We start from the raw sequence: 24,290 nt of genomic DNA on the forward strand, positions 1-24,290 counted from the left end.
TCCAGTTTCTCGTTAACATCAGTTTGTATACGGTAGATCAGAACTGTTCGAGTTGAAATTCATTTTAAAGCTACTACAAATTATGTTTATTGTATGCAAACACTGTAGTTACTCACGCCCATGTTCTTCCCTTAGTTGCAGGCTGATGCAAGCCCTCATGGTGAGGAAAAGTTCCGGCAAATTCACAAAGGATTTAATTCCTAAAACCCAAATTATACTTTACGTGGGTCGTAGAAACAGTTATAAGGGATGTTATTCCGGAAAATAAAAATGGCTTAAGGCGATTGTTCACCTTCTTCTCCTTCTATAAATTGTCCGACTATTTTTCATATTTACCTTTTTTTTTGGTTCATGAAAACAAAGACATAAGGATCGCTAAGACAACAAAAGTTTCTCTCCCCAAATTCGGATAGAAATCGAGCCAGTACACCTCTGTATCTCGAGAGATTCATTGACCTCGTCTCCGTTAGCCCCTTAACTCTTAAAGTGACCAGAAAGTAATTTCTCTTTACTATACCAAAACACTTTCGAGCAAGAACGATACGAGGAAAAAAAGAAAATATCGAAGGTGCATTTTTTTAATTTTTGCAACAAATTCTCAGCGTCAAATTATGACAGACAGTATGAAGAACTGATACTTAGTTCTTGGGAGTGAAACAGTCAGTACCGATAAAAAGTTATAAGTCGCAGCGAAAAGTTATTCCGTGAGATACGATAATTTTTTTTAACCCACGTTGCTGCCAGAGAATTTTGTGAGACTTTTTCAGGACCGACATCATTTATCAGCTGAAAGGGGGGAGGGGAGAGAGAGGGGCGTTTGTTGGAGCCAATCTTGGTTATGTCACGACAAAATTTACTGATCTCTCCATAAGACCCTGTAACATTCTCATGACCCTCCCCCCCTCATCATCGGTAGTCAATTTTATATAGTCCCCCCCTTAAACTCTGTTGGTGAAGACTGATCCCTTCCCGTTCCTCCTTTAAACCATGTGACCCTCCCCCCCTAAAAATCCTCCGCACCCCGCTACCCTTGGCGATAAAAATTACTAGTCCCTTATTGCTCCTATTTGGAGCAGAGCAGTACAAATAAAAGGTTTGTGGCAGACACCTTTTGGTGTAAATTTATTGTTTCCTCGTTATCACAACCACATCTCGACCTAAAGTTACCTTGATATATCAATCAAGATGTTCTTTTTAAAACCGTTTTTCAAAAAAACTTTCCTTATAATGGCTTCACGAGTATAATTTTAACCACAGCCATTAAAAATAATCGGTTTTAATTCGACAAGCAACAATATTCCCAACTATTTTTTTGTGACCAGTGAACGCGAAAATTCGACTCCGATGATGCACGTGTCACACACTGAGCATTAAGTACAGTGTACCATGTTTGGTTGGTATCAATAACAAACCAGAAAAAAAGGCCAAGTATTTCTTTTCTTGACGTAAACCAGGAAACTGAGTCGAGAACAGGAAGGGCTTATGGACTGGTCATTACTTTTGTATAGTTAGGGGATTTTGGCCATGTCACAGTAAAATTTACCTGATCCCCTCATGAGGCTATGTGATATTCCAATGATCCCCTTTATTGGCAGTGAATTGGCTGTAAACTTTCTACAGTCTCTCCTTAAACTTCGTTAGCGACGTAGCTACGACTGCTTCCCCCCTGTTCCCCCTTGAAAACTATGTGATCCCCTCAAAATCAACCACTTCCCCCCGTGAGATAAACAGTGAATGATCCCTTACTGGTAAAAAGCTAAGAAAAATTAGTGTTCAAAGACAAATCGCGTGTGATGGAATAAATTTTCGTCGCTTAGCGTCAAAAGTTTCGGGTAGGTACCTATAAAAGAAAGAATACCACGCAATTGAAACTGTAAAACAACGAAAGAAAGTTCGCTCTATTTTTTTATGTTTATCTTTTTCAGCGGGTTGTAAACCCGTCCAAATGAACACTCGACCCAGTTTCCCTGCTTCACGTTCAGGCATAGAGAACATGGCTTGCTCCTTTATGCCTTAATATTCGACAAGGTGTTGTTGTGCATGCGTTGCCACTTTTTAGTTCACTGAGAGCACTGCCAAGATCCTCCGCTGACCAATAAAGCTCATTCTCGCATGCTGAACGGCAAGATTATCAACGACTAAAACGTCGCCATTTTGCCAACGGAAACCGACAGCGCACGACCAAGTAACGGCTCTAATGTGCTGAAGAACTGCGGGCTCAACTTCGCTTCCATCACCATAGTAGGTCTGGTAGGCATACTGATGACTTGGTAGATTATAGTCTTTAAACCTGAAAACAGGGGAACTATTTTTAAAAAAAGAAAGAAAAGGGTTCAAAAACAAACCAAATGACTGTCCGGCTTAAAATGTCGGCTTTCTCTTAGAGGGTTCACCATGAATTTCTTGTCTCACAACGTAATAGTTTCCAATCCTTAACCGTGAACGGTAGGTATGTACTTGGCATATTTTCCCATAGACAGTACAAAAAAATAGAACCCTGACGAACGTTGAGGAATCACCATTTTCTTCAGTTACTGCGACTTCTCTTTGATCATTCAAATCTCTGTTTTCATTTCCGCAAACGGCAAAGAACATTGCAATATAAAGGATACAAAGATGGTATCACAGGTGCACAGCATTACCAACCTTGGCATTTCTTGCAAGTGTGAAGTATGATGGGATTGAATCTGGTTAAACCAAACTGTCTCCCCAGTCTCCGGGTGTTTGAGCAAGGCGGGTAACACTTGCCAGTAAACCAGTGCTCCAGAAGGCTCCCACTTATAACTAAAACCATTTTGCTGTAAGAAACGTTCAGCAGTCTGGAAATAAAATGAAAAAGAACTTCTGTGTTAATTCTTAAATCTAGCGTCGCCTCTAGTTTATAAAAGCTATTGCAACTCGTTACAAACCTTCGTGTCCTCAGTCATAAAAACATCTTGCCATGGAAGGTAGGCACCAGGCCCTCGTGAAGGAGCATAACGAACATAGCGTACTCCCTTTTTGTCGAAACTTTGGACAATTTTCGGGTCCAAGCGTGAAAGTATATCACTACTTCTTACGAGCGGTGTCTCTCCTCCACAATCCTTTCCTGGCTCTTGTTGGCAAAAGAACAAAAGCTGCGAAAATATAAAAAAGACAACAGTTAGTGTGAAGAGGCATGAGACAAGAACTCAAACAGTGTATCAATCTGACGGTTGTACATAGCTTATTTTAATTTCTGAAACTAGAAGCGATTAGGGCTGTAACATGATTTTTCCTGTATCCAAATGGAATTCTACATCTCTCTCGCACTTTTGCTCCCCTGCATTCATAATAACTGCGATAGAGAATTGCTGTGAAATATCACGATGCGAGATGATGCTACACAAATCGAGTTTCTTGATAATCGCCTGTTTTGACTGGTTGCCTGATTATCGTCTTTTCTATGATGGATCGTGTAGAGTGCTTTATTACGAATTTTTTTAAACTCGTTTAGCTTTGACTGATTATTCCGAAATCCTTGTGTGGGTCTTGTGCACGAGACTGTGCAAGACCAAAAACGAAGCTTAACTTTTGAGTAGCTTGTAATTCTACTTTCTCGAACTATAACTTCCGTCAGCGATCATGCTTGGGTTTGTCTACTGACCCTGGTTAGGACCAACGACAGAGTTCCTGTTTTGGTTGTTGTGTTCGGAGATCGGCCTTGTGTTTGATAAAAATATCACGTGCCTTAAGTTTGAATCCGACAAAAAATTGATCCAAATTAAAAGAAATTCTGACAATCAGTACTAGGACTAAAATGAGATGGGACTATTCCAACTAAAGTCTTGGCAAACACCTAGATTTAATCAAAGGTGTTACATCATATTCGGTCCAATATGAAAAAAGAGTTACCTTAGCAGGGTACACTGGACTATATGCCATCTCATTATGAAACTCAATGATAGCTTCCGGCGGCTCATCACTTGCTGTATATGTCCCAGAGTTCTTATCGAGTTCTTGACGTTCCACAGCACCACCTTCATAAGCCATTCCCTTGTAGCCGAGCCCTTGAGTCAGATTAGAGAAGTCAGCGGCTGTCTTAAGTGGGAGGTTTCGAATCAAAACAGCGCCGTTGTGAGGCAGATTTTCCTGTAGATACCCCCGGCAACTGGTGACACAGTCTTCCATGGATTCGAGGCCTGAATGTTCGATTTTTATCGCGTGCGGAAATGTATCTGTGGGGGCAGATAACGCTTCGGGGAATCCATCCCCGGTAGAACCCGGCAAAAATTTCTTGCCCGCTAATCTGGGCGACGTGGAAGGTTGAATTTCTACTGGTGTTAACGCTGTAATTCTTGGCCCAACATGATTAGATTCTTGTGCTTTCGTTGTCAGGGGACATGTTGATGAAGTGCTCAGAGGCGCTAAGGGAAGTTTGAACCTTCGAAGTGATCTCAGCAGCATCTCTTTTAAGAAGCGTTGATAACTGTACGTTTCTACAATAACAAATTTCATCAACTGAAATGAATGTGTACTTACCATGGGGATCAAATATTATTTCAATCACACCTTACAGAGGATTCTTGAAAAAGTTCTCTTTTTGAAATTTGATTACCAACTACCGTATAACTGTAAAGATAATTTTTGAATTTCTTTTCTGAGCCTCCAGAGTTCGGTGTCAGCGCTAAAAAGCTCGACAAAGAAACGAAATTTAAAAAAATAATGTCACGTACGGCGTGACAGGAGTTGTCTTTCAATATCTCGCTGCCATAGAAGGCTTGAAAGAGGGTTGATACGCAGCATGAAAATCCAACTGAATTAGATTAATCTGGCTGTTTTTCATCATAGGAAACAAGCATCCTTGAAGAAGTTAAACAGATAATGATTGCTCAACATCAATTAAATGAGCGTTTATGGAGATTTATGGTCTCAACAAATTAATTTTTTGTGGTTTTCTTTACGTCGAAGGTAATTTAACATGTCGAAGAGACGGACTGAACATTTCTTGGCCAAGCCACCATGTTTCTTTTGATCATTCGCTTTATAGTACATCGCATGTTCTACAAAATGATTACGATTGGTGAAGTTACATACAAGAGAGAGGATTGTGAGATTCATTTATAGAAGTGAAAATTGCTGGCTGGAACAAGTTTGACCTCAGTTGCAATTACCTCTGTATCACTTGATCAGAAATTCCACTTCAGATTTGTTTCTTGTTAGATGGCCGTGATTTACTTTTCAGATTTTCACAGAACATTAAAAAAAGCGATCTCTGGATTAGAGAATAGCTTCCTGGTTTAGTGTAAACAATCTGTTACCTAACTGACCCCTGATACGACAATTTATCTTAAATTGTTATCTTAGATGAAATCTCATCGTTTCCTTAAGCTCATTCTTGGCATGCTAAAAGTTCCGGCGATTAAACGAAGCAGCCACTCGTAACAGCGATAATTTGAGCCATTTTTGAGGTTGGATAACCGACATTTCCGACTCAGACAAAGGGTACGACCTTTCTTGTGAAAATAAGTTGTTTGCACGATAGTTAAAAATAATTTCAATTCACTTGAAACGCCCTTTTTGCGATGGGTTATTGCATCTCGAAGGTGGACTACTGGATTCACAAGTGGGATTCTTTGAAAGGCGAATGCAACGGCAATATTTTATTTAACGAATAGATTCCAAGTTGCCGTGCGTCTGTCCAATAATAGATCACAGATGACGTCAAAATGTGGTAAGAACAAAAAAAGAGGCACACGAGGTCACTGATTGTCTTACCACATATATATAGATAGATAGATATATATATATCTGTTTATATCATGCATTCAACACACTATCTCTATTCTGATTGGCCGAAAGCATACAGTGTATTTTCGAAATCAGCCCTCGGGACGTCATCTACCAGCAGATTATACAATAATCACGTTAAGGACACTCAAGGTCACGAATAATCATGTCATGTATGACCGCGATTTCTGACGGTAATCATGTCAAATTCGCGCACGTTTTGTGTTGCTCGCTGATTTTTAAATTTTAACACGTTTAAAAATAAATTATCAGTTCCCCTAACTATCGTGACCATTTTTTTTTCGGTCAATGTGTAATAAAACAATTATTAGATTCGGTTTTTGTGATATCCAGAATAATCAAGGTCTCGGTAACATTATCACTAGCCTCAGCCTTTGGCTTCGGCTGATAAACCCTTCCTCGACTTTGATTATTCTGGATATCACAAAAATCTCATCCAAAAATTGTTTTACAATTCTTATTTATCTACTTTTTCGCTCTTTATGGTATGCAACATCACGTTGTTTACAATTCTAACATAATTAGGCCAATAGAACTTGAGCAAACTTATTAGAGCTTTGACAACTATCTCCCTTTTTATAATATAATGTAAATTTTATATGACATTAGGCATCCAGATGGGATATAAATTATTTCATAGTAATATAATTGTCTACAGGAGCCAATGTGGGCTCCTGTCATATATAAAAAGAACAATGATTATTACAAACATATTAATTGATAAAAGAACTATGATCATTTTTATCATCATTAATTTTGAGGTTCAATTTTAGATAATTGATGCTGAATATATGTTTATGAAGATTTTTTGAATTTGCTACAAAATTTTGATTCCTTCAAATCCACTGGTGAATTATCATACTTCTGCTCCATGATACTTAACCAGGAATTTTCCATAGTTTTTCATACTATAACTAATATGTGCATTTGATGTAGATCGAGTATTACAAGAATGAATATTGTAATTTGTTTTAAGGAAATCTTTGTAAAACTTCAGTAGTTTATCATGGGAGTACAAGTACAATAATATTGGTGTGCAACATATGCTAAGTTCATAGACTGTTTAATTTACCTAGGGTAATAAATAGAGGTCTACTTTCTTGCTTATAAGCAGAGAATTAGGTCATTACTCTGATTATTTTCTTTTATTTAAAACATATAGGTCTTAATATAGTGGGAAAAGTGTTTGTTCATTTGTGATTAAAATAAATTAAATAGGGATACATCATGGTGTAATGTATATTTTGGAAAGATTTTAGGGGTGGAAAGTGTCTTGTCTCAGAAATTATTCCTGTTAGTATTGATATTTTCATTGTTATTTGATTTATATGGTATTTCCAAGATAGCTCTTTATCTAAAAACAAACCTATAAATTTTGAGTATTTAACTTGCTCAATTTCTTGCCCATTATCGAAATTTTAATTTTTTTAATTACCATCTTATTTTTTTAGGCCTGAAAATCATGTATTGGGTTTTCTCAACATTGAGTGAAAGTTTGTTTGCTGCCCACCAAGTTGTAACTTTATAGAGGTCAAGGTTCAAAACATCTTATAACTTCTCAATAACTTAGGAACAGATTTGTATCATCAGCAAAGAGAGGAAATGATAATAGTTTTTAATATTTTGATATGTCATTTATATGCAACTGAAATAGGAGAGGTCCTAGAGCTGACCCTTGAGATAGACCACAAGAGAATAGTAAACTGTCTGATCTTGCTGTTTTACATTTAACCATTTGCCTTCTGTCTTGCAGGTGATTTTTAAACCAATCGAGGGCAACCTCTCTTATTTCATAATTTTCTAGTTTATATTTCATTTAAATTGTGTTAGTTGGTTTTTCGATAAGCTTTTTACATGGCCTATATTTAACTTTCCTTGATTTTAGAATTCCTTCTGTCACCCAAGGTGTGCCAGCCTCTTTACAGTTTTTCACCTATTATTGGTATATTTTCATCAAATTTTTCTCAGAAACAACTGTGGGCCTCGTGGGGATCTGCCTTTTCACAAATATTTTCCCAATCTTCATTTTTTAAATCCAGACAACGTTTGTTGATAGCTTCTTTGATTTCTTTACTATGTAGAAAACCTCGAAATGGACAACTCGCTAAAATGGGTTCTTTTCATCAAAGTAAGCGGTCAGATAACAAGTGATACGCTGTGGAAGTAAGGTGAGGTATTTTTAATGAGAATTTGACTTTTTTTTTTCTTCCTTAGAGCGGTCGTGAATATTCCCATACAAACTCTTATAATTCTGCCATGACTGTTATTGCCCAAGATGATCATCTCACAGCTGGAGCTTGGGCCGACTGTGCGTCAACTAACATTTCAAATTACTTTTGCGCTCTATGGCCTACACGACACACTGAGTTATTCACGAACGTAATGGAGATTTCGCAAAGTTCACTAGGCAGATTTTGCAAATCATTTGCATATTTCCATTTCGCAAATTACAGATTTTCAATTCGTTTCGTTTCGTTTCGCAAATCACAGTACCCCAAAATAATAATGGATACCTTTGATTCATAAAGTTATTAGCATGTTTGTTCTCGTCAATTTTTACCAAATCAATTTTGAAATCCCCCAGGAAATAACATTTTTTGTTTAATAATTCGCTATTCCTCGATCAAAAATTCTGCAAATGCTTCAGATGATCTGTTTACAATTGTCATTTGGAGGTTTACTTATTATTCCTAAATCATAAACGATAAATTAAGCTATTGTTTAAAAAAAAAAACCTGTTTGCGATTTCAGCCGTGACAAATTAGCAATTTGCGTTTTTACTATTGCTCCAAACTGTACGATTATTGAGGATTCTAGTGCGGGTCCCAAGTGTATTTGGATTAAGTGCCCGGGAAGAGACTTCGAAAAGGCGACATTAGTGGAGTATCTATTGTTCCCATCGAAATTCGTACGACGTGTTCACCCAAAATTTCCTAACTCGTTCGAGACTGCAGTCGATGATAAGGACGTGGTCACGCACTCGGAGTGCTGTTATGCTGCGTGACAAACCCAGGCGAGAATTTAATGGCCGTATAACGCGAACAAGGCATAACTTATGGGCGGAAGAGTACACTGGATCGATTGACAATTTTTGAAAGATGGATACGTGAAATTCAGTTTAACTCTTTTGGTAACCTTGGATGTTCTATATCCATTCCTTAATTCGTTAAAGAGGGAAATTAGTTTGCATAAGAGTCACACGTCATTATGTCAAGCCTCCCATGGAGAGCAGTTGTTCGCATATGATCTTTCCACGACTGAGAGAAAAAAAACTCTTTCCCGCTCTCTAACGGGCCCTAAACTTCAGGATAGCGACCGACCCCTGGACGCTCCTGAATATCTCCGCTGCGCTTGAAATTTTCAAACACCGAATGTTGAATTTCTTTCAATAAAAATAATTGAAAACAAACATGGTTGTAATGTAGGCCGAGAAAATCCCAAGACACCGAGCCAGATAATTGCTGGTCAAATCAATAAATTTATACTTTTCCCATCTTCAGGTGTCTATGAGAACTATCGTTAATGTTTAGCCACTGGTGTCTCTCGGGCACCATTTTTCTACTTTTAAGACATAATCTGTCGCTAAATTATTCACCTTCCACATACTTCACATTTCAAACCTTTATAATTTTGTCCTCACCAAACCATTTGTTCGCAATTGATAGGCATACTAACCTTTTTTTTAGCCAGGCAAACTCTGCTTGAGACAGCAGCTTCGCTGTGAAGAAACGACGAGCCTGTTCGCGAAGCTCACAATTGCAGCTCTGAGATAACAATGCTATTTTAAGACCAAAGAAAATTTTGCATTTAATTGCATATGCATGTAATCGAGGTGAGACCTGATTATGTAATATAAGATGCTAGGTGAGACCTCAAATTGTTTGCATGCATGCAGTTCGACAAAGGCTGTGCCGTATTCCCACCTTTTCTAGAGCTTTTTTTCTATGAAAGGAACAGAAAGCAGGGGCCAGGCTTTTCAGTTTAAACGGGAAACAACGACTCCTGCCTGCTCTTTTCGCATCGTATCTCGCCTCAACCCTACTTCGACGATGCCACAGTCACGCAATGGTCACGACAACAAGACTTGACTCATCAAGATAACAGACCAGCAGCATTTCTGGTTGCATTTTACAATGAACAATAAAAGAGCGGCAACATACACTCCAACCCGTCCAAAGGATCAAACATAAAACCAATTCGTCGATAACCAGACTGAAAAAGAAAATCATCATGTATCTTTTGAAAGATTTCAAACCCATGCGTTGAAGAACACATAGAGACTTCTAAAAATATCATGCATCACCTCTAAAAATGTTCATTGTAGAGGCCATATTTTAACTAATTTACAGAAATAACGATACAGGAGTAAACTCATAATCTCTGGTGAGCTGTGATCCAAATGAAACGGCATTAGTCATTGTAAGTACTCCAGGTCTTAATCGCTAATCAAATGAATATCAGAGATATATGACAAAAGTTCTTTGTGCTCTTTGGGAGGCATGCATCAGGAAATTCTTACATAATACTTCTTTCTTTATACCAAAGGATTTAAAATTGAACAAAATCTACATTCCATGGTCTAGTCAAGCCAACAAAATAAACTTTTCGCCGTAAGAAATTCACTGTTTCTACGTAAATTAAGGCTCAAATTCTCAGCTTCTTCTCCAGGTAAATAAAAACACTTGTTGCCTAGTTCATAATTCTAACTCCGCCATGCGGCTGTATTCCGCCGTGAAGGATCGGCGCCAGTCTGCTTTTCTCTCTATTCGATTATCTTGAGCCTACGTATCTTTCTGATCAGCAGCCTCACTTCTTGCCTTAGCTTGACGTTGTTTAAGTCGCTCCCTCCAATCTCCTTTGATCTCTTCAAAGTTAGGATTGTAAGCTGCCTGACCACTAAAAGATAATCGAATATTACGTGAGAGCACGTTTTGATTGATTGACTGATTGATGGAATACTCTCTGAAAATATCAGATCGAAAAGTTAAAATGAGCATTCTTTGCGGGTTGGACCATAGTCTGCATCCCCTCTAAAGCCGTGTTTCAAAGGAGCAGAACAGATGCTTCTCAGAAGCAGAGAATTTACTTCAAATCCTCAAATATATCATCACCGGCGTGTTTATAGAAAAGCGATACCTACCTTGATAGATGTTCTCTCTTCCACTCCTCTATTTGTCGAGAGGGATCGATTCGTTCTTCTTCGTCCTCACTGCTATCTAATGTTGGTTCTTCTTGTTGCTTTATACTCTGCCATTTCTGAACCAGAGTGGAAACTTTCCGTGCCTTGGACGATAATAGCGATGTACCAACCTTGGAGCTCTAGGATGAGGACAAAATTTTTTTTTGAACGAATGGCTTCCATACTTTTTATTAAACTGGTACCAAGTAACATAACAATATTTCAACGAAATAAGCCTAATGACTTTTCAAAATCCCTTAAAGAAGTTAGATACATTGGACATGAAGACACAAGGAGCAAGGACATCCGTTCGTGTAAAATGGATTGGAAAAAAGCTCACACCTGAGGGGCAATGCTCAACGACAGGTATGTTTTCATAATTGGTTCAAGTTATGGCATTGAAAGAAAGCGTCATTTTGTTCCTAAGTCGCTCGAAAGACATCACATAATGAGGATAAAGTTATGAATCGTGAACAAACATTTTTTTACTGTGAAACCCAGTGAACTGGGTTAGACAAAAGCTAACGAGGCATAAGAAAAGTATACAGCAAATAGCAACGATAAAATAGCCTACGATTACGCGCTTTTCCTGCATCTCCTGAAATTCATTTTGATTCACTGCGGGTGAAGGAGAAAGTCGTGCAGGAACTTGAAACTTTCGCAACAACGTGCGGTCAATAAATCCCCATTATTCGCTAATGTTAGCCGACTTTTGTCATTAGATTAAACTCCGAACGGTTTTTTTCGTAAAATCGTAAAAAAAACTCACTTTTTTCTTCTTTTTCACTTTAGGTTTAGCCGTCAAACTTGTGGGTGTGGACACAACAGCAGCTGCAATTCCCTGTAAGAAAAAAAAAACCACGTTTAAGAACACAGCCCATCTTCTAATGCAAGAAAAGAACTACGAAATATAAGCAGCACTATCTTTAGTTCAATCTTTCTCATTCAAATCATGCAAACCTGAGGTGGCGCCGAAAACTGGGTCCCACTGCTTTCAGCCGCAGCCACGGGCTCAATAGGCAGAGGGGGACTCGCGCTAGAGGCTTCCAAATCAGAATAGTCAACAATGGATCGAGGAAGCGACCGAGACTTTGCGACGGCGGTTGCAACCGTCGGCTGTCCACTGATGAAAGGCGACGCGACTCTAGTCACCGTAGTCGACACAGTTGTTGGCATTTCTTCTCCGGGAGGAGGGGGTGGAACTTCTGCAGGCTCTGGAGGTGGTGGTGGGGGTGTACAAGAATCTACCGGAGGGAGAGGTGGAAGATCATCCGTTCCTGTACCAAAATACCAACATAAAAAGTGAAACTAAGGCAAGGGTTTGTAAAACACTGAATGCAGCAGTTCTGTCACTAACTCATTTACCTAAAATCTTCCTTTTGACACTGTTATTCGTTAAATTTTTTCGGGAACCCTATCTACTTCCAACCAGAACGGAAACCACGAGATTAAGGACAGAGGCATAACATGACTGATAGACGGAACGAAGAGAGCTCTATCTAATACCTTGCCTCATTCCCAACCTAATGCAAAAAGAAACTGATTTCTGAAAGGACTAAACTCAGCGGATACTGAGCACGCTCTCGTAGCTCAAAAAGCTACCGTGAAATGATTTTTTTTTTCTCCCCATTTTTTTCAGTTCCAAAAGTACATTCCGGAAAACAAGAAAGGAGAATCAAGAGCGTACAAAAATACGAACCTGGGGGAGGGGGAGGTGATTCTTCCGCTTCGTCTGGATACGAGGCAGTGAGGGTAACAGCTTTGAATCCATGATCTGTTCCAGGGACAGGAGGATTTGCGAGGGAATCTGATTGAAAGAAGGAATCTTTTGTTGTTTAAATAGAATAAGAAAGATGGTAAATTTTTAACTCGGTCATCGAAAACTGACAGTTGTGTCACAAGTATGGAAACAAAGAAAACGAAATACCTGCTGTAACCGATGACGATACCACTGGTACGGTGGGCATTACAACAGACATTACGGGCGCTTGCACCATGGGAACGTAAGCTGTGGTAAACAGAATGATTTTATGTCAGATGGTGGTCCCACCAACCGTAAGAAGCAATATTTGGCGGTAAGAACAAAAACATCTACTCTGCGCACACCTAGAAGCGACTTTGGCATACAATTTGCCTCAGCACATCAAGAAGAGTTACATTTTACCTGAATAGTTCCACATCGGCACACTTGTCTGAGAACTCGACACTGCAGCAGTTGAGCTTTGGCTGGATGTCTCTACAGCAGATGTGTCCTCCTTCACATCTGACTCTGTCTCGTCTGAGGGGTATTCCCACTGAGAATCACCTGTTACTCTATTCGTGTAGTAATAGCGCTTGTGTGTTCTGTCGAAATGAAACAGAGGAAAGGAGAACGGAAGAATGAGACACCCGCGAACAGGGACAGTAGATGCCTTCAGGCTATAAACAAAGAGAACTGATTTTGAGTGAGAGGCAATCCGAGACAATGGCGTGATTTCCCAACTCCTCTAAGCTTTTATTTCAAACTTTCTCCCTTTTGAATTCAACTGGCATATAACTGTGATATAAATACCGCAAGGATAGCCTCTGTCACAAAAAAACAGTGCTCTAATTAAGCGCCTTAGTAAAAGATTCTTGAACTGACGCTCTCTCTGTGGCAAGAATCTATCACCAAAAACGCACATAATAGTGTCAAATTAAAACAACCATACTTATCTCTCGAGTAATAAGGAGTACAAGGTGTTTAAACATACAGTTTCACTAACCTCGTTCATATCCTACTTTGTTTCTTGCCTTGTGTTGTTGGTATTGCTGTGGCAGAAGCTATCTTCAGAAAAGTGTGTTCGAATCCGGTTACTGGCCAGCTGTGCCACAGGACAACCAGTCCACGATACGCAACCACAAAGCCGATTTCATAACATACACTTTGATATAACACATATACGTCACACAAATGAAGACAAACATGAACACTCCAAACTTTCAACACAATCAGCAGTTGCACCGACACAAGACTGAGATTGGGTAGTTTTTCTTAAAAACTATTTCGCTGATGACGATTTCATCATCAACAAAACCAAATTTTGATCCTTTTGAACGAAATACATGCGACACACATCAAATAATTCCGTTTGAAAAGTTGGCACGATACACTTTTAGGAAAAGAAACCGTCAGAAAATAGATCAGGTGAAAAAAAAAAACCGCCAGTTTTCACGGTAACATGGATAATTTGATTTAGTCCATAAATATCAATACTACCAGAGATAGCAGTCATACTTTTAAAATACAACACAGCAACTGAACATTTTCCGAAAAAGAATAAAAAACGAGAAAAAAAGAATTAAAATTTGTCTTTTGAGGTCCTTTGACAACTAATTTTTATCGATAAATACTACAGTTCTTATCAGAGAACTGCTACAATGTTGCTACAATGTAATTTTAGCAAAATTTTTAAGAATTTTGTGCCTTTCTTAGCATACTAAACCAAGCTGTCACTCATTATGTCTTTAGTGATATCATATTGTACGTAAAATTACTTCTTTCTCTGAACTTTGACAGCAGTAAAGATTAATTTCAACCTTAAAGCTCACTTTTTGGTATTTGCAAACAAGTTATATCTATATGAACCAAGGACAACAATTACCAAGCACACTTATATTTACTGCACATTCACAAAAAACACAAAAACGACAGTACTTAAACATGAAACTTGACAAATACACTCACAGTTTGATGAAAACAAGAGCATGTGGATCACACAGCATGGAAGGATGACAAAACTAGATTCTGATATTTTTCTGAACATAACGTTCTTGGATGTTGACTCAGAAGAATCCAACATGATACAACATTGAGCGATATCTATCACAGTCTCTAGCTGAGCACAGTTCATTAGGAATCCAGGCCTGTCCCTCCAGACAGGCCACAAATACCCCCCTGGCAAAACACAAGACTGATACAGTACCTGTCCCAGTGGCACGACCAGCCAGGGGGGGCAGCAGACTCCTCATACTGCTTGAGCTGTGTGTCAGCCTCACAGAGCTTGAGGACCAAGTGACGACTATCCAGAGCTCCTTCTCGCCAATCACTGATTCTTGTCTGAATAGATAAAAATAAAAAGTTTAAACATTGAGTGCTGCAGAGCAATTTTTTGTGTCTGAATAAGCAAACACTCTCAAGTACTCTTGGTAGATAAGATCAAATAGCCTGCAAGTAGGCTCAAGGTACTAGAGCTTTAGCACAAGCATTTCTTTCCCTGCAGGGAGGTATGAGGCATTGAGCAAAGCGAGTCAGTGAGAGGTCTGAAAGGGGTCTGGCACGGATTCTTAGTGCCAGACCCCTGCAAACCTCTCCTCAACTAGTCTCCAATCTTCCCTTAGGCAGAGAAACGTGTATAGGAAGAGATAATGATGAAAGCCTGCTCAAAGTGGGACGGTAACACAACAGACCTTATATCAAAGGTCTTACTACCTCTTGAGTTCTCACATGATTTACCAAGTTATTTTCTTGGATAACGCTCTTCAAACCCTTAGGGTGAGAGGTGGGGGGAGGTAATGTACCTTAAACTAGCAACTTCGCTAAGAGTACCAGGTAGAAGACACATTCCAAAGTCATTAAACATTTGATAGAAACATGAAAGCCCTGTAACACGCATCCAAAGGCTTGACACTTAGAAGCAATGTGACGCCCATCTATATGTACACTAGGTTCAGCCCATTTTCAATTTAAATTCTGGTGCATTACACATATATTTTTGTATAAGCCAGGCAGAAAACTGAAGTACATCTATGATAAACATGCCAATAAGAAAGCAATCAAGTACCATGTGTATTACCAGTTATCTCATTTTAAGAGTTGATCTAAATCACTGATCTGAAGAGATACTCTTACCTCCATTTCAATGAGCAAAATCTTTAAGTTTGACACACCCTGACGAGAGACCTCCAAAAAATCCAGCTTGTTGCAGAGTACAGAAGCCAATTCCAAGATCTGTGACTAAAATAAAAGCAGACCATGGATTACTAAAAGCAAAACTAGCATGGTGTGGCTTAACAAAATAGTACAGCAGGTATGGCTGGTTTTTACCAGTAGACACACATTTTCAAAAAATCTCTTACCCTTTGATCCTCCTCCGCTTTATCGTACATCTTCTTCTTTTCATTGGCAGCTTTTAAAATAGAGGAAAATTGGCAATAGAGACATTAGAGTATTGTTCAGTTGAGTGTAAAAAGCAGTATGTGATAGCACTGGTTTTGGTATATTTGCCGTTATTGGTCCAAAAAATTTTCACCTCTTTCTCAACCAATTGGATTTCAAAATAAGAACCAAACATAACGTGGTACAATGTGCCTTCCATTTTTACAATGAATTCTCATTGGCTTCTGAAGACACTTGTCTTTCCTCTGATTGGTTTTTGCAATTATTATGGTTTCAGTTACACAACAGAAGCTGAAATGTCCTCAATTTGGAAAGTGCTGAAGGTAGCAACAATACAGCTGAGGAGCAGAGATACTACCTGGGTAGAAGCATTCACTTCTCACCACTGTGACCCAGGTTTGATTCTCAAACCAAGTCTTGCATATGGGTGGACAAAAATGTTTATATTGGTTTCCTTTAAATTCCTAAGTTTTGGTCCCTCCAGAAAAAAACAAACCTTAATTATAGGAGAATTGTATAGAAGCAAGTTGATTGATTTTTGTTACACCCTACCTATCTGTGATTTTTCTCCCTTCTTGTCCTCAGTAGGGGCAGCTTTTAGATGCTCAAACACCTCAGGTGGCAACAGTGGTTTCTCTTCTTTATCTTCACTCCCTATCTTTGCTTCCTCATCTGACATGTCCATGCTTTCTTCAACTAGAGTGTCTTGTTTTCCTTTGTCATAGGTGTCTAGGTACAATAATACAATTAAGCAATTAATTATTGAAAGCAGGAAGACTCACACAAACCTAGAATTACAATGGACATTTATCTACTGATCACTTCTAGGGGTCAGAGGATCAATCCTTCTGCTCCCTGGAATGACCGAAAAGGAAGTTATCCTTGCAATATAAATGTAGATCTATTTTCCAGCATGTAGCTGATGACAAGAAGAGAAAATGTCAACAAGTGGACATCCTTTGATTTAAGACCACAAAAGGATCTTAGGAATCAAAGGATCAGTACATTGCCCTTACCAATCCAATCTGCAATCATTTTGGTTGACATGCCATGATTAAAAAAATTTTTGGAAACTTTTGAAAAACCTTGAGTTTGAAGCACCAGCCCCATTATTCTCACCAAATGTGTTAAAACCCATCTATGGTCAAATTTTCCAGTTTAACTATGGAATTATAACACTCTCTAACCTTCCAGCAGCTGAACAGCAAAGTCATCATCAGAGTCGTCTTCAGCTGCTTGCTCAAGCTTCAGTTTTTTTGCTGGGACTTCCTCCTCATCATCATCAACATCATCATCATTATCATCAACCATTTTATCAGACTTCAACACTGCTGAGTTCTCTTCTTCTTTTGTTTCATTTGAGTCATTATCTTGATCATCCCAAGAATCCACCACTTGAAAGCTGACAGGATCCTCGTCACTGTTCTCTTTGGAGTTTTCTTCCTTACTGTCAGGTTCAGATCCATCTTCTGATGGTGTTTCTTGATTCTCTGTAACAGAAAGGGAAGGAGAGAAATAAATACACAAATAATAATTGTCTGTGATGAAAAAGAGGGGTGCCAAAGGAGATATGAAGGGGCACTTTGGTGGGCATTAGTCTCAATTCATCTTTCTTACCACTATCACACTATTAATCCTTGAAACTTGACCTTTGTTGACAAACTCCTAGTTAAAAACCTCCTACCGCAAAAACCCATGGATAAGCCGCACCTGCAGATAAGCTGCACCCTGAATTTAGCAGCTCAAATTTTGAAAAAAATTTTTTTGAAAGAAATCAAAAGAAATCCAAAGTCAAGTCTTGAGAAGACTTCTTCATCCACTGTTCATCGAACGTAAACTCACTATTACCATTCCAACAGAAAATACTTCAAAGTTTTACCCACAATTTTAGTACTTCAATGAACCTCATTTCTACCAACTTTGACGCATGATTGATCTTTTTCTGGTATTTGTTGACAGGAATTTCTTCATTCAACACAGTTTTTCCAAAGATTTTTGCATTACAACAAGAACATGAGTGGACCATTTGAAGATTAGTAACCAGGCATTAGATCGGACATGAAATGGACATTGGCGTCGACATTCACGATACCTTTTTCAAATGTTCCTGCAGATTAGCCGCACCACCAATTTCTAGCGATGATTTTTGCAAAACAGGTGAAGCTTATCTGTGGGTTTTTATGGTATTTTGAATTTGGTTTCCACACCATTTTCCTTTTCAGTTAATCCATACTTGACCCCTTAACTCCTAAGATCCAGTTATTCTCCTTACTTACTGCCACACTTTCCCTTGTAAATTCTACAACAACACCCACAAGCTGATAAGCTGGTTTTTTTCTCTGTTTAAAAGATAACAAGATGGCAAAGCAAGATGTTGCATGTTAATCACCCCTGAGAGTTAAAGGGTAACTATCAGAGACTTATTGGCAATTTAAGAGTTGGTTTTGGTCACTTTGACAGCAGCTGTCAGCACTCCCAAAGGAGGCTACTGGAAGAGCTTACTGGTTATTTTTTGTGGAGCATCTAAAGCTGTAAGTTATCATAGTGGGACAGAGTGTTGTTGAACTGGAGATTAATGCCACCCCTGGGTTTGTTCTCCAGGCAGGATTACTCTGGCTGGACAGTTTGGAAGCTCATGCTCTCCAGATTAGAAGTTGGGTGTGTGGGTGTGTGGGTGTGTGGGTGTAACATCTACCTCCTATAAAACAGAGCCATGCTTAAAACTTGAACTTCAAAGATCTAATTGTTAATTCTTCTCTCTAGTTCCAGCACATTTCCTCATAAATTAGTTAAGAGAATTTGGTGTTAGGTCAAGATAACAACTTCTACCTGATAAGTTTGAGTATTCTCATTAACTGTTTCCTGGATAATGAAAGGATCTTATAGGGAGAAGTTACATGTTAATCACTTCTATGAGTTAATAGGCTAAACAGAGAATGACAAGGTTGAACATGCAAGAGGCTAAATTGAAGCAAAGACACTTTTGAAAAAGTGAACATGTAAAAAGAAATATATAGTCAAATAAACACATAGTTTCTCAGACAAAGACACCTTTTGCTTCACTGTTTTCTTCATCATCTTGACGATGTTGTGCTCCTTCCTTTTCACCTTCGTGTTCAGGGACGTGTACTTTATCATCACTTGTAGTCTGCACTTCAGGAGCTGCTGACAAAAACTGCTCAGGGGGATGCCACTGAACTTCATTTGTCTCCATGTTCCAGTAGTAATAACAGTTCGTAGCTTCATCCAGGCAGGCCTGCCATGGGTAGGTATCAGCTTCAAGAAGAAAACAGAATAGTAATTTAATTTAACCCTTTACACCCCAACATCAGTATGAGTATTCTCCAAACACTTCTCCAAACATTTGCAAAGGTGCAGACAAGGAGAATTTGTTTCATGATCAAAAGCTCCTTTATTTGCTGATCATTACTTATATTCTCCTGACCTGAATGTGTGATTCAGGGGTGAAAGTGTATTGAGAAATAGCTACTCTAAGGGGTTATGGATTTAAGAGACTTTGTCAAGGGTAAACAACTATGGTGAAATTTAGATTACTTTTTGATTGGGTATTGCAAAACTAAAACCAAAATGATTGTAACAACCAATCCGACATAGACATATAGAAATATATCACAGGAAACCTTTAAGAACTCACATTAAAAACTGCCTGAGGCACAATAAAACTGAGAAGATCAATTTAAAATTTCACATCAGTTTTGCACTTAAGGATCAACAACTTTACTAAACAAGTTTCGAGGTACAGTGAAACAAAACCAAAGCAATCCTGAAATACCAGTTCTTTTGATAATCATTGAAAAAATTGGTATAAAAAAGGGATGTCAAAATTCATGCAAAGAGAATATTTTAACTCGATGTAGTTTCAGCCATAAAAAAGGGGTGCAATAAGGAAAAGAAAGTCATGTTGGTATGTCAAGAAAAAACTATTTTTTCACTGTAATACTTTAACAGAAGTATTGCTTGCCAATAAGCACTTTAGAAAATGTCATGAAGACAGGAGATTTTTCAAAGCACACTTTAAATTAAAGTACGCATGCATGTTTTGTAAAACCCTGAAAACCTGTGTGATATGTATCTGATAAATACACAAGGCAAAGTCCATTTTCTAATACCTCCACTTTTATTGTAATCAGCTCCTTCACTGTTATCATAACCCTCTGCAGGGTACATCATGGGATGTTCATCTTCTGTGGTGGAGCTCACAGCTTCTTCTGCCTGGCTGTTTGTCATTCCATCGTTGACAGTGCTAGTGGTGTCTGCATCTATAGATTCTATTTCCTGTAAAAAATGAAAGTAATGCTGTAATTAAAGGACTATTTCAGACAGAACTGCAAAGCATTATCTAATACTAAATGAAACTAAATGAAAACGGGAATCAAACTGAAATGTTTTTTAACTGTAATGTAATATTGTGCAAGTACATGCATCAAATTATTAATAAATTCCCAGTTCCTGGCTCTTTCAGTTTTCATAATATATCAGAAATGATGACAGAAAAGGACCAAAGCAAAAATTTGTACACAAGCTACATGCATATGTTCATTTGTCCTTATCACATTTATATGGCTTAGAACTGTGAACTTTTACTGAGAGGAGAACCACAAACAAGTCATTTGTTTCTCTTGTATATCACAAAGAAAAAAAGCAAATGATGATTACATCTCAACATGACTGCATCTGTCCAAGTAGGTAACAACAAAGGCATAACAGGAATACTGAAGATACCAGCACATAGTTTGAGGCAACATGATAAGAATTAAAACACTCATGAGATAAATACTTCAATGGCACTCTGAAGCAGAGAATTCCAAATAATTTACTTAATCTTAAATACACTCTTCCTGTATCCCAAGTCTTACTTTAAAGAAGTCTGCCAGTTTGGCATCAATTTCCATGTGCTGTTCTGTTGATGATGGACTGGGTTGGGAAGATTCTTCACGGGAGTTTGTACCACTATTTCTATCATCTGCAAGTTCAAGATTTTCTTCGTCATCTGCCAGACAAGGAAGTAAACCACACAACTTTGAATTTTAAACCTTATTACCTTTAAGATAATTGAGAAAATTAATAACTTTAAATTGGTAATAATTTCTCAGACAGTAATCAAAACAACCCTTTACAGCTTAAAAGAAATCTCTAGAACTTCTTTCAATTTTTCAAATATTTTTGCTGCTCTTACATGTTTCCCATTTTCTAATGATCCTTGATTCTGTAGAAAAGCTTTACTTCACTGCCCAGAGATAAATAAACCAAAGTACTCAACATTGCTGATTCCAGCAGCATGCAAGTCCTCTGTAGCTAAGCACTATACAAGGGAACAAATCCAAACATCTGTAGTTCAACTCTTTGATGGAAACTTTGTCCTACTCTTGTGACTAAACAAACTAGCACATTCTCCTACAGTTGATGGCCTTGCACAAAGTTCTCTATCTGTTTTATTCAAACTATACACTTAGTAAATTTTTAATAGCATTGTTTTATTCAAATTACCTTCATCATCGCTGTGATCACCATACGATCCAAGAAGCCCAATTCCTAGATCATAAAATACAGCATTAATAATCACAAAACTGGAATTATAATGGAATATATATGATAATAAAAAATAGCAACAACAATGAGGGATTTCTATGGTGCTGTATCCATTGGCATTTCAAGGGACTTTGGCCAGACTGCATTGAACAGTTTACAATATTTTTTGGAGGAAACTTTATGCAGTAGCATCCAAATTTCACAATCAAGGCCAGACCACAACACCAGGAACTGCCTTCCCTACTTTTTGCATTAAGTGTGTGGGTTCTTTAACATCCCCTTCTGGGGATGGGGCTTATGGTTTTTTGGCCTTATCTGAGAAGACTGGTATGTCTAACCATGTACAGATGCCATAGCAAAGGCAGCACATTCTTCTTCGTTATTTTAAGATCGGGTTGGACACTTTAACTCTCCACTTCCCACACAGCAGTCCAGTACTCTACAACATTAGCTAACCAGGCTGTGCTAACAATTTTATCTGCAGTTTCGCAAATGTTTTGTCCTACTGTACAAATCCATTATTTTATACTGTCAAATATGCATCTTTTATAAGGAGACTCAATGTAATAAACTTGTGAATAAATTAAACAACTTTGTTTATCTCTCTGGTTCAAAATTTGTCATCTTTCTTCAATCTACATGTACACTGTCAGGATGTTTTTACAAGTTCAGATCTTGGCAAGATCAGGGAACATGCAGAAATACTGTTATTTAAAAAAGTTTTGTATGAATATAGAAAATTGCCTGGTTGATAATGAGTTCAGCATAGCTAATTTGACGGAGAATACATCAAATATTACCTGATATACTGTTTGGGTTAATTGCTCTTGTTAGACTACTTGTTGCAAGTCCTGTTTTCAAAAACAGAAGCAATAATTCATGGGTATTTGCATCATCTTATTTCTAGTTAATACCATCATGGCAGGTTAAGTTCACCAGTTAAGCACTAGTCTTAATCAGTAACAGATTCAAAGGGCCACAATCCAAGCCACAACTGTTTTGGTCCACACGTCCACTTGGTGCCCAAATTTGAAGAGTGAGGTCAATTTGGCAACATGTGTTTGGATGTCATGTCCAGTCTCAATGTTTTTTTTCCCACAAAACTACTATCTCATTCTCCTTAGTTGCCTCAAAATTAATTCTTGTGATGATGCATAAACCTTCAAAAACAAATGTCAGCCATACTGCTTACTCCATCTTATAATTGGCCCTTAAATCACCAGAAAAAATAACTGACTGGCAGTCATGTTATGAGATCAACAAGACATTACAGGACTTACTGTACTTATTCAATTAAATACCATGGCATTTATTAAATTTTTTGTGATTCAAGTGCTGCATTTATTTGAGGGTTGTGTTTATACAAGGGTAGCATTTATTTAAAATCCAATTTATTTCTTGCAAATAATAGTGTATGGCAACTTACTATTTGAAATTAAAAATACAGAAACAGGTTTTAATGCTTGTCTAAAAAGTCACTTTTTTAAAATCTTTCTCAATTTCGCTATTTGCATGTTAATACTACATAACTGTAATACATAAAGTAAATAAAGATCTAATGTTTAATAGATAGGTACATTCAAGAGAATTTGTGTCTTGCTCACACAAAATTTCCAGCTGTAATTGAAGCATTGATTGCTATGTGCTTTTTGTGTCTATCATTCAAATAAACACCATACATGATGCAGCATTTATTCAAGGGTGGTGTTTATTAATACTTCTGCTCTAAAATGCATTTAATCGAATAAATACAGTAATCCTTGTGTGTTCAAGAACCCTTACTGAGCACACTAGCAGTTGAAAGGGTTATTGTGGTTCCCTTCAAATCATCAACCTTTTACCCCTTTGAGTGACAAGCATCTAATTTCTCCCTAAAATATCACCCTGAATAATACATTAGGGTCAAGAGAATGAAGGAAATGATCACCAACTACAGAAGCTTTTGATAGGGACACAAGTTCTCATCAGCACCTTAAGAAATCTATAGAAACCAGTATGGAGAATATGCATACTGATGTTAAGGTGTTAGGGGCTAAGCACTTAGTAGAGTTTTAACAGACCTTCCCCGGCTTCTCTCCTTGATACTCGGCCAATTTGCAGAACTGTTCTTCTACGAGAGGCTTGAGCCACAAGCTGTTTCTCCTTAGACCGTCGTCCCATAACTCAATTATCCAAATTTTTCATTCTATTCTAAAGTGTGTAAAATCATGGAAATAATGTTTCAATTGATGTACTTGTATTTGTGTACTGTACATAACTACTCAAAACATAAAACTCAGTAATTTACATTTGAATTAGGTGCAAATTTGACATCAATGCTCCTCACTAAGCAGCAGTGAGGATTTATCAAAAAATAACCTCAAAATATCATCAAAACGTGATGATGTTTCCCTACATACAAAAAAATTAACAGAAATTGAAACTAATTATACCAACTTCACAGGGAAACATAATTTTCCCCGGAATGCTTTGCATTATGAAAACATGGATGACGCATACTGAGGAAGTTATTCAGACACATAACATTGTAAACAAGATAGTCACTTTAAATTCACAAACTAACCTTTTAAATAATGAAACTTTGACACAAATTGGTCAGGAAGTCTTTATTATGGCGGATGGCGGAGCAGACCACATGGCAGGCTCTTACGATTT

The 24,290-nt window shown here is 37.9% G+C and overlaps 2 protein-coding genes across 4 annotated transcripts; both read right to left on the reverse strand.

Moving 5' to 3' along the window:
• Positions 1-1,105: 1,105 nt before the first annotated feature.
• On the reverse strand, positions 1,106-9,827 carry LOC131778989 (dapdiamide synthesis protein DdaC-like). 2 transcript variants are annotated; one of them, XM_059095494.2, is made up of 5 exons: positions 9,445-9,827; positions 3,874-4,457; positions 2,910-3,116; positions 2,647-2,819; positions 1,106-2,290 (listed from the first exon to the last, which is right to left on the reverse strand). In XM_059095494.2, exons 2-5 carry the CDS (start codon positions 4,423-4,425, stop codon positions 2,056-2,058), a joined length of 1,167 nt encoding a protein of 388 aa, XP_058951477.2. In that variant the 5' UTR covers positions 4,426-4,457; positions 9,445-9,827; the 3' UTR covers positions 1,106-2,055. The 2 variants fall into 2 exon arrangements, with proteins under 2 accessions (XP_058951477.2, XP_058951476.2); XM_059095493.2 differs by lacking the exon at positions 9,445-9,827 and adding an exon at positions 5,133-5,275.
• Positions 9,828-9,982: 155 nt separating this feature from the next.
• On the reverse strand, positions 9,983-24,285 carry LOC131778980 (formin-binding protein 4-like). 2 transcript variants are annotated; one of them, XM_059095476.2, is made up of 19 exons: positions 24,199-24,285; positions 23,696-23,825; positions 22,436-22,486; positions 21,594-21,638; positions 20,963-21,069; positions 20,216-20,381; positions 19,137-19,361; positions 17,273-17,575; positions 16,638-16,814; positions 16,046-16,095; positions 15,819-15,923; positions 14,893-15,026; positions 13,113-13,291; positions 12,876-12,956; positions 12,648-12,755; positions 11,909-12,225; positions 11,718-11,789; positions 10,910-11,088; positions 9,983-10,665 (listed from the first exon to the last, which is right to left on the reverse strand). In XM_059095476.2, the coding sequence occupies exons 2-19, from the start codon at positions 23,793-23,795 to the stop codon at positions 10,551-10,553; spliced, it is 2,514 nt and encodes an 837-aa protein (XP_058951459.2). In that variant the 5' UTR covers positions 23,796-23,825; positions 24,199-24,285; the 3' UTR covers positions 9,983-10,550. The 2 variants fall into 2 exon arrangements, with proteins under 2 accessions (XP_058951459.2, XP_058951458.2); XM_059095475.2 differs by having other exon boundaries at positions 20,963-21,096.
• Between the last annotated feature and the right edge of the window lie 5 nt (positions 24,286-24,290).

This window comes from Pocillopora verrucosa, chromosome 8 (genome assembly GCF_036669915.1).
Source record: "Pocillopora verrucosa isolate sample1 chromosome 8, ASM3666991v2, whole genome shotgun sequence".
NCBI classification, from domain to species: Eukaryota; Metazoa; Cnidaria; class Anthozoa; order Scleractinia; family Pocilloporidae; genus Pocillopora; species Pocillopora verrucosa.

Bases quoted from the DNA above. Each gene is read 5' to 3' on its own strand.
- LOC131778989 (XM_059095494.2), bottom strand. From the start codon at position 4,425: ATGCTGCTGAGATCACTTCGAAGGTTCAAACTTCCCTTAGCGCCTCTG. The intron at 3,117-3,873 runs GTAACTCTTTTT...ATATTTTCGCAG, and splicing joins GTCCAGTGTACCCTGCTAAG to CTTTTGTTCTTTTGCCAACA. The intron at 2,820-2,909 runs GTTTGTAACGAG...TTTTATTTCCAG, and splicing joins TTATGACTGAGGACACGAAG to ACTGCTGAACGTTTCTTACA.
- LOC131778980 (XM_059095475.2), bottom strand. From the start codon at position 23,795: ATGGGACGACGGTCTAAGGAGAAACAGCTTGTGGCTCAAGCCTCTCGT. The intron at 20,382-20,962 runs GTAAGACTTGGG...CATTTTTTACAG, and splicing joins AACTGGCAGACTTCTTTAAA to GAAATAGAATCTATAGATGC. The intron at 17,576-19,136 runs GTGTCTTTGTCT...TTTCTGTTACAG, and splicing joins AGAAAACAGTGAAGCAAAAG to AGAATCAAGAAACACCATCA.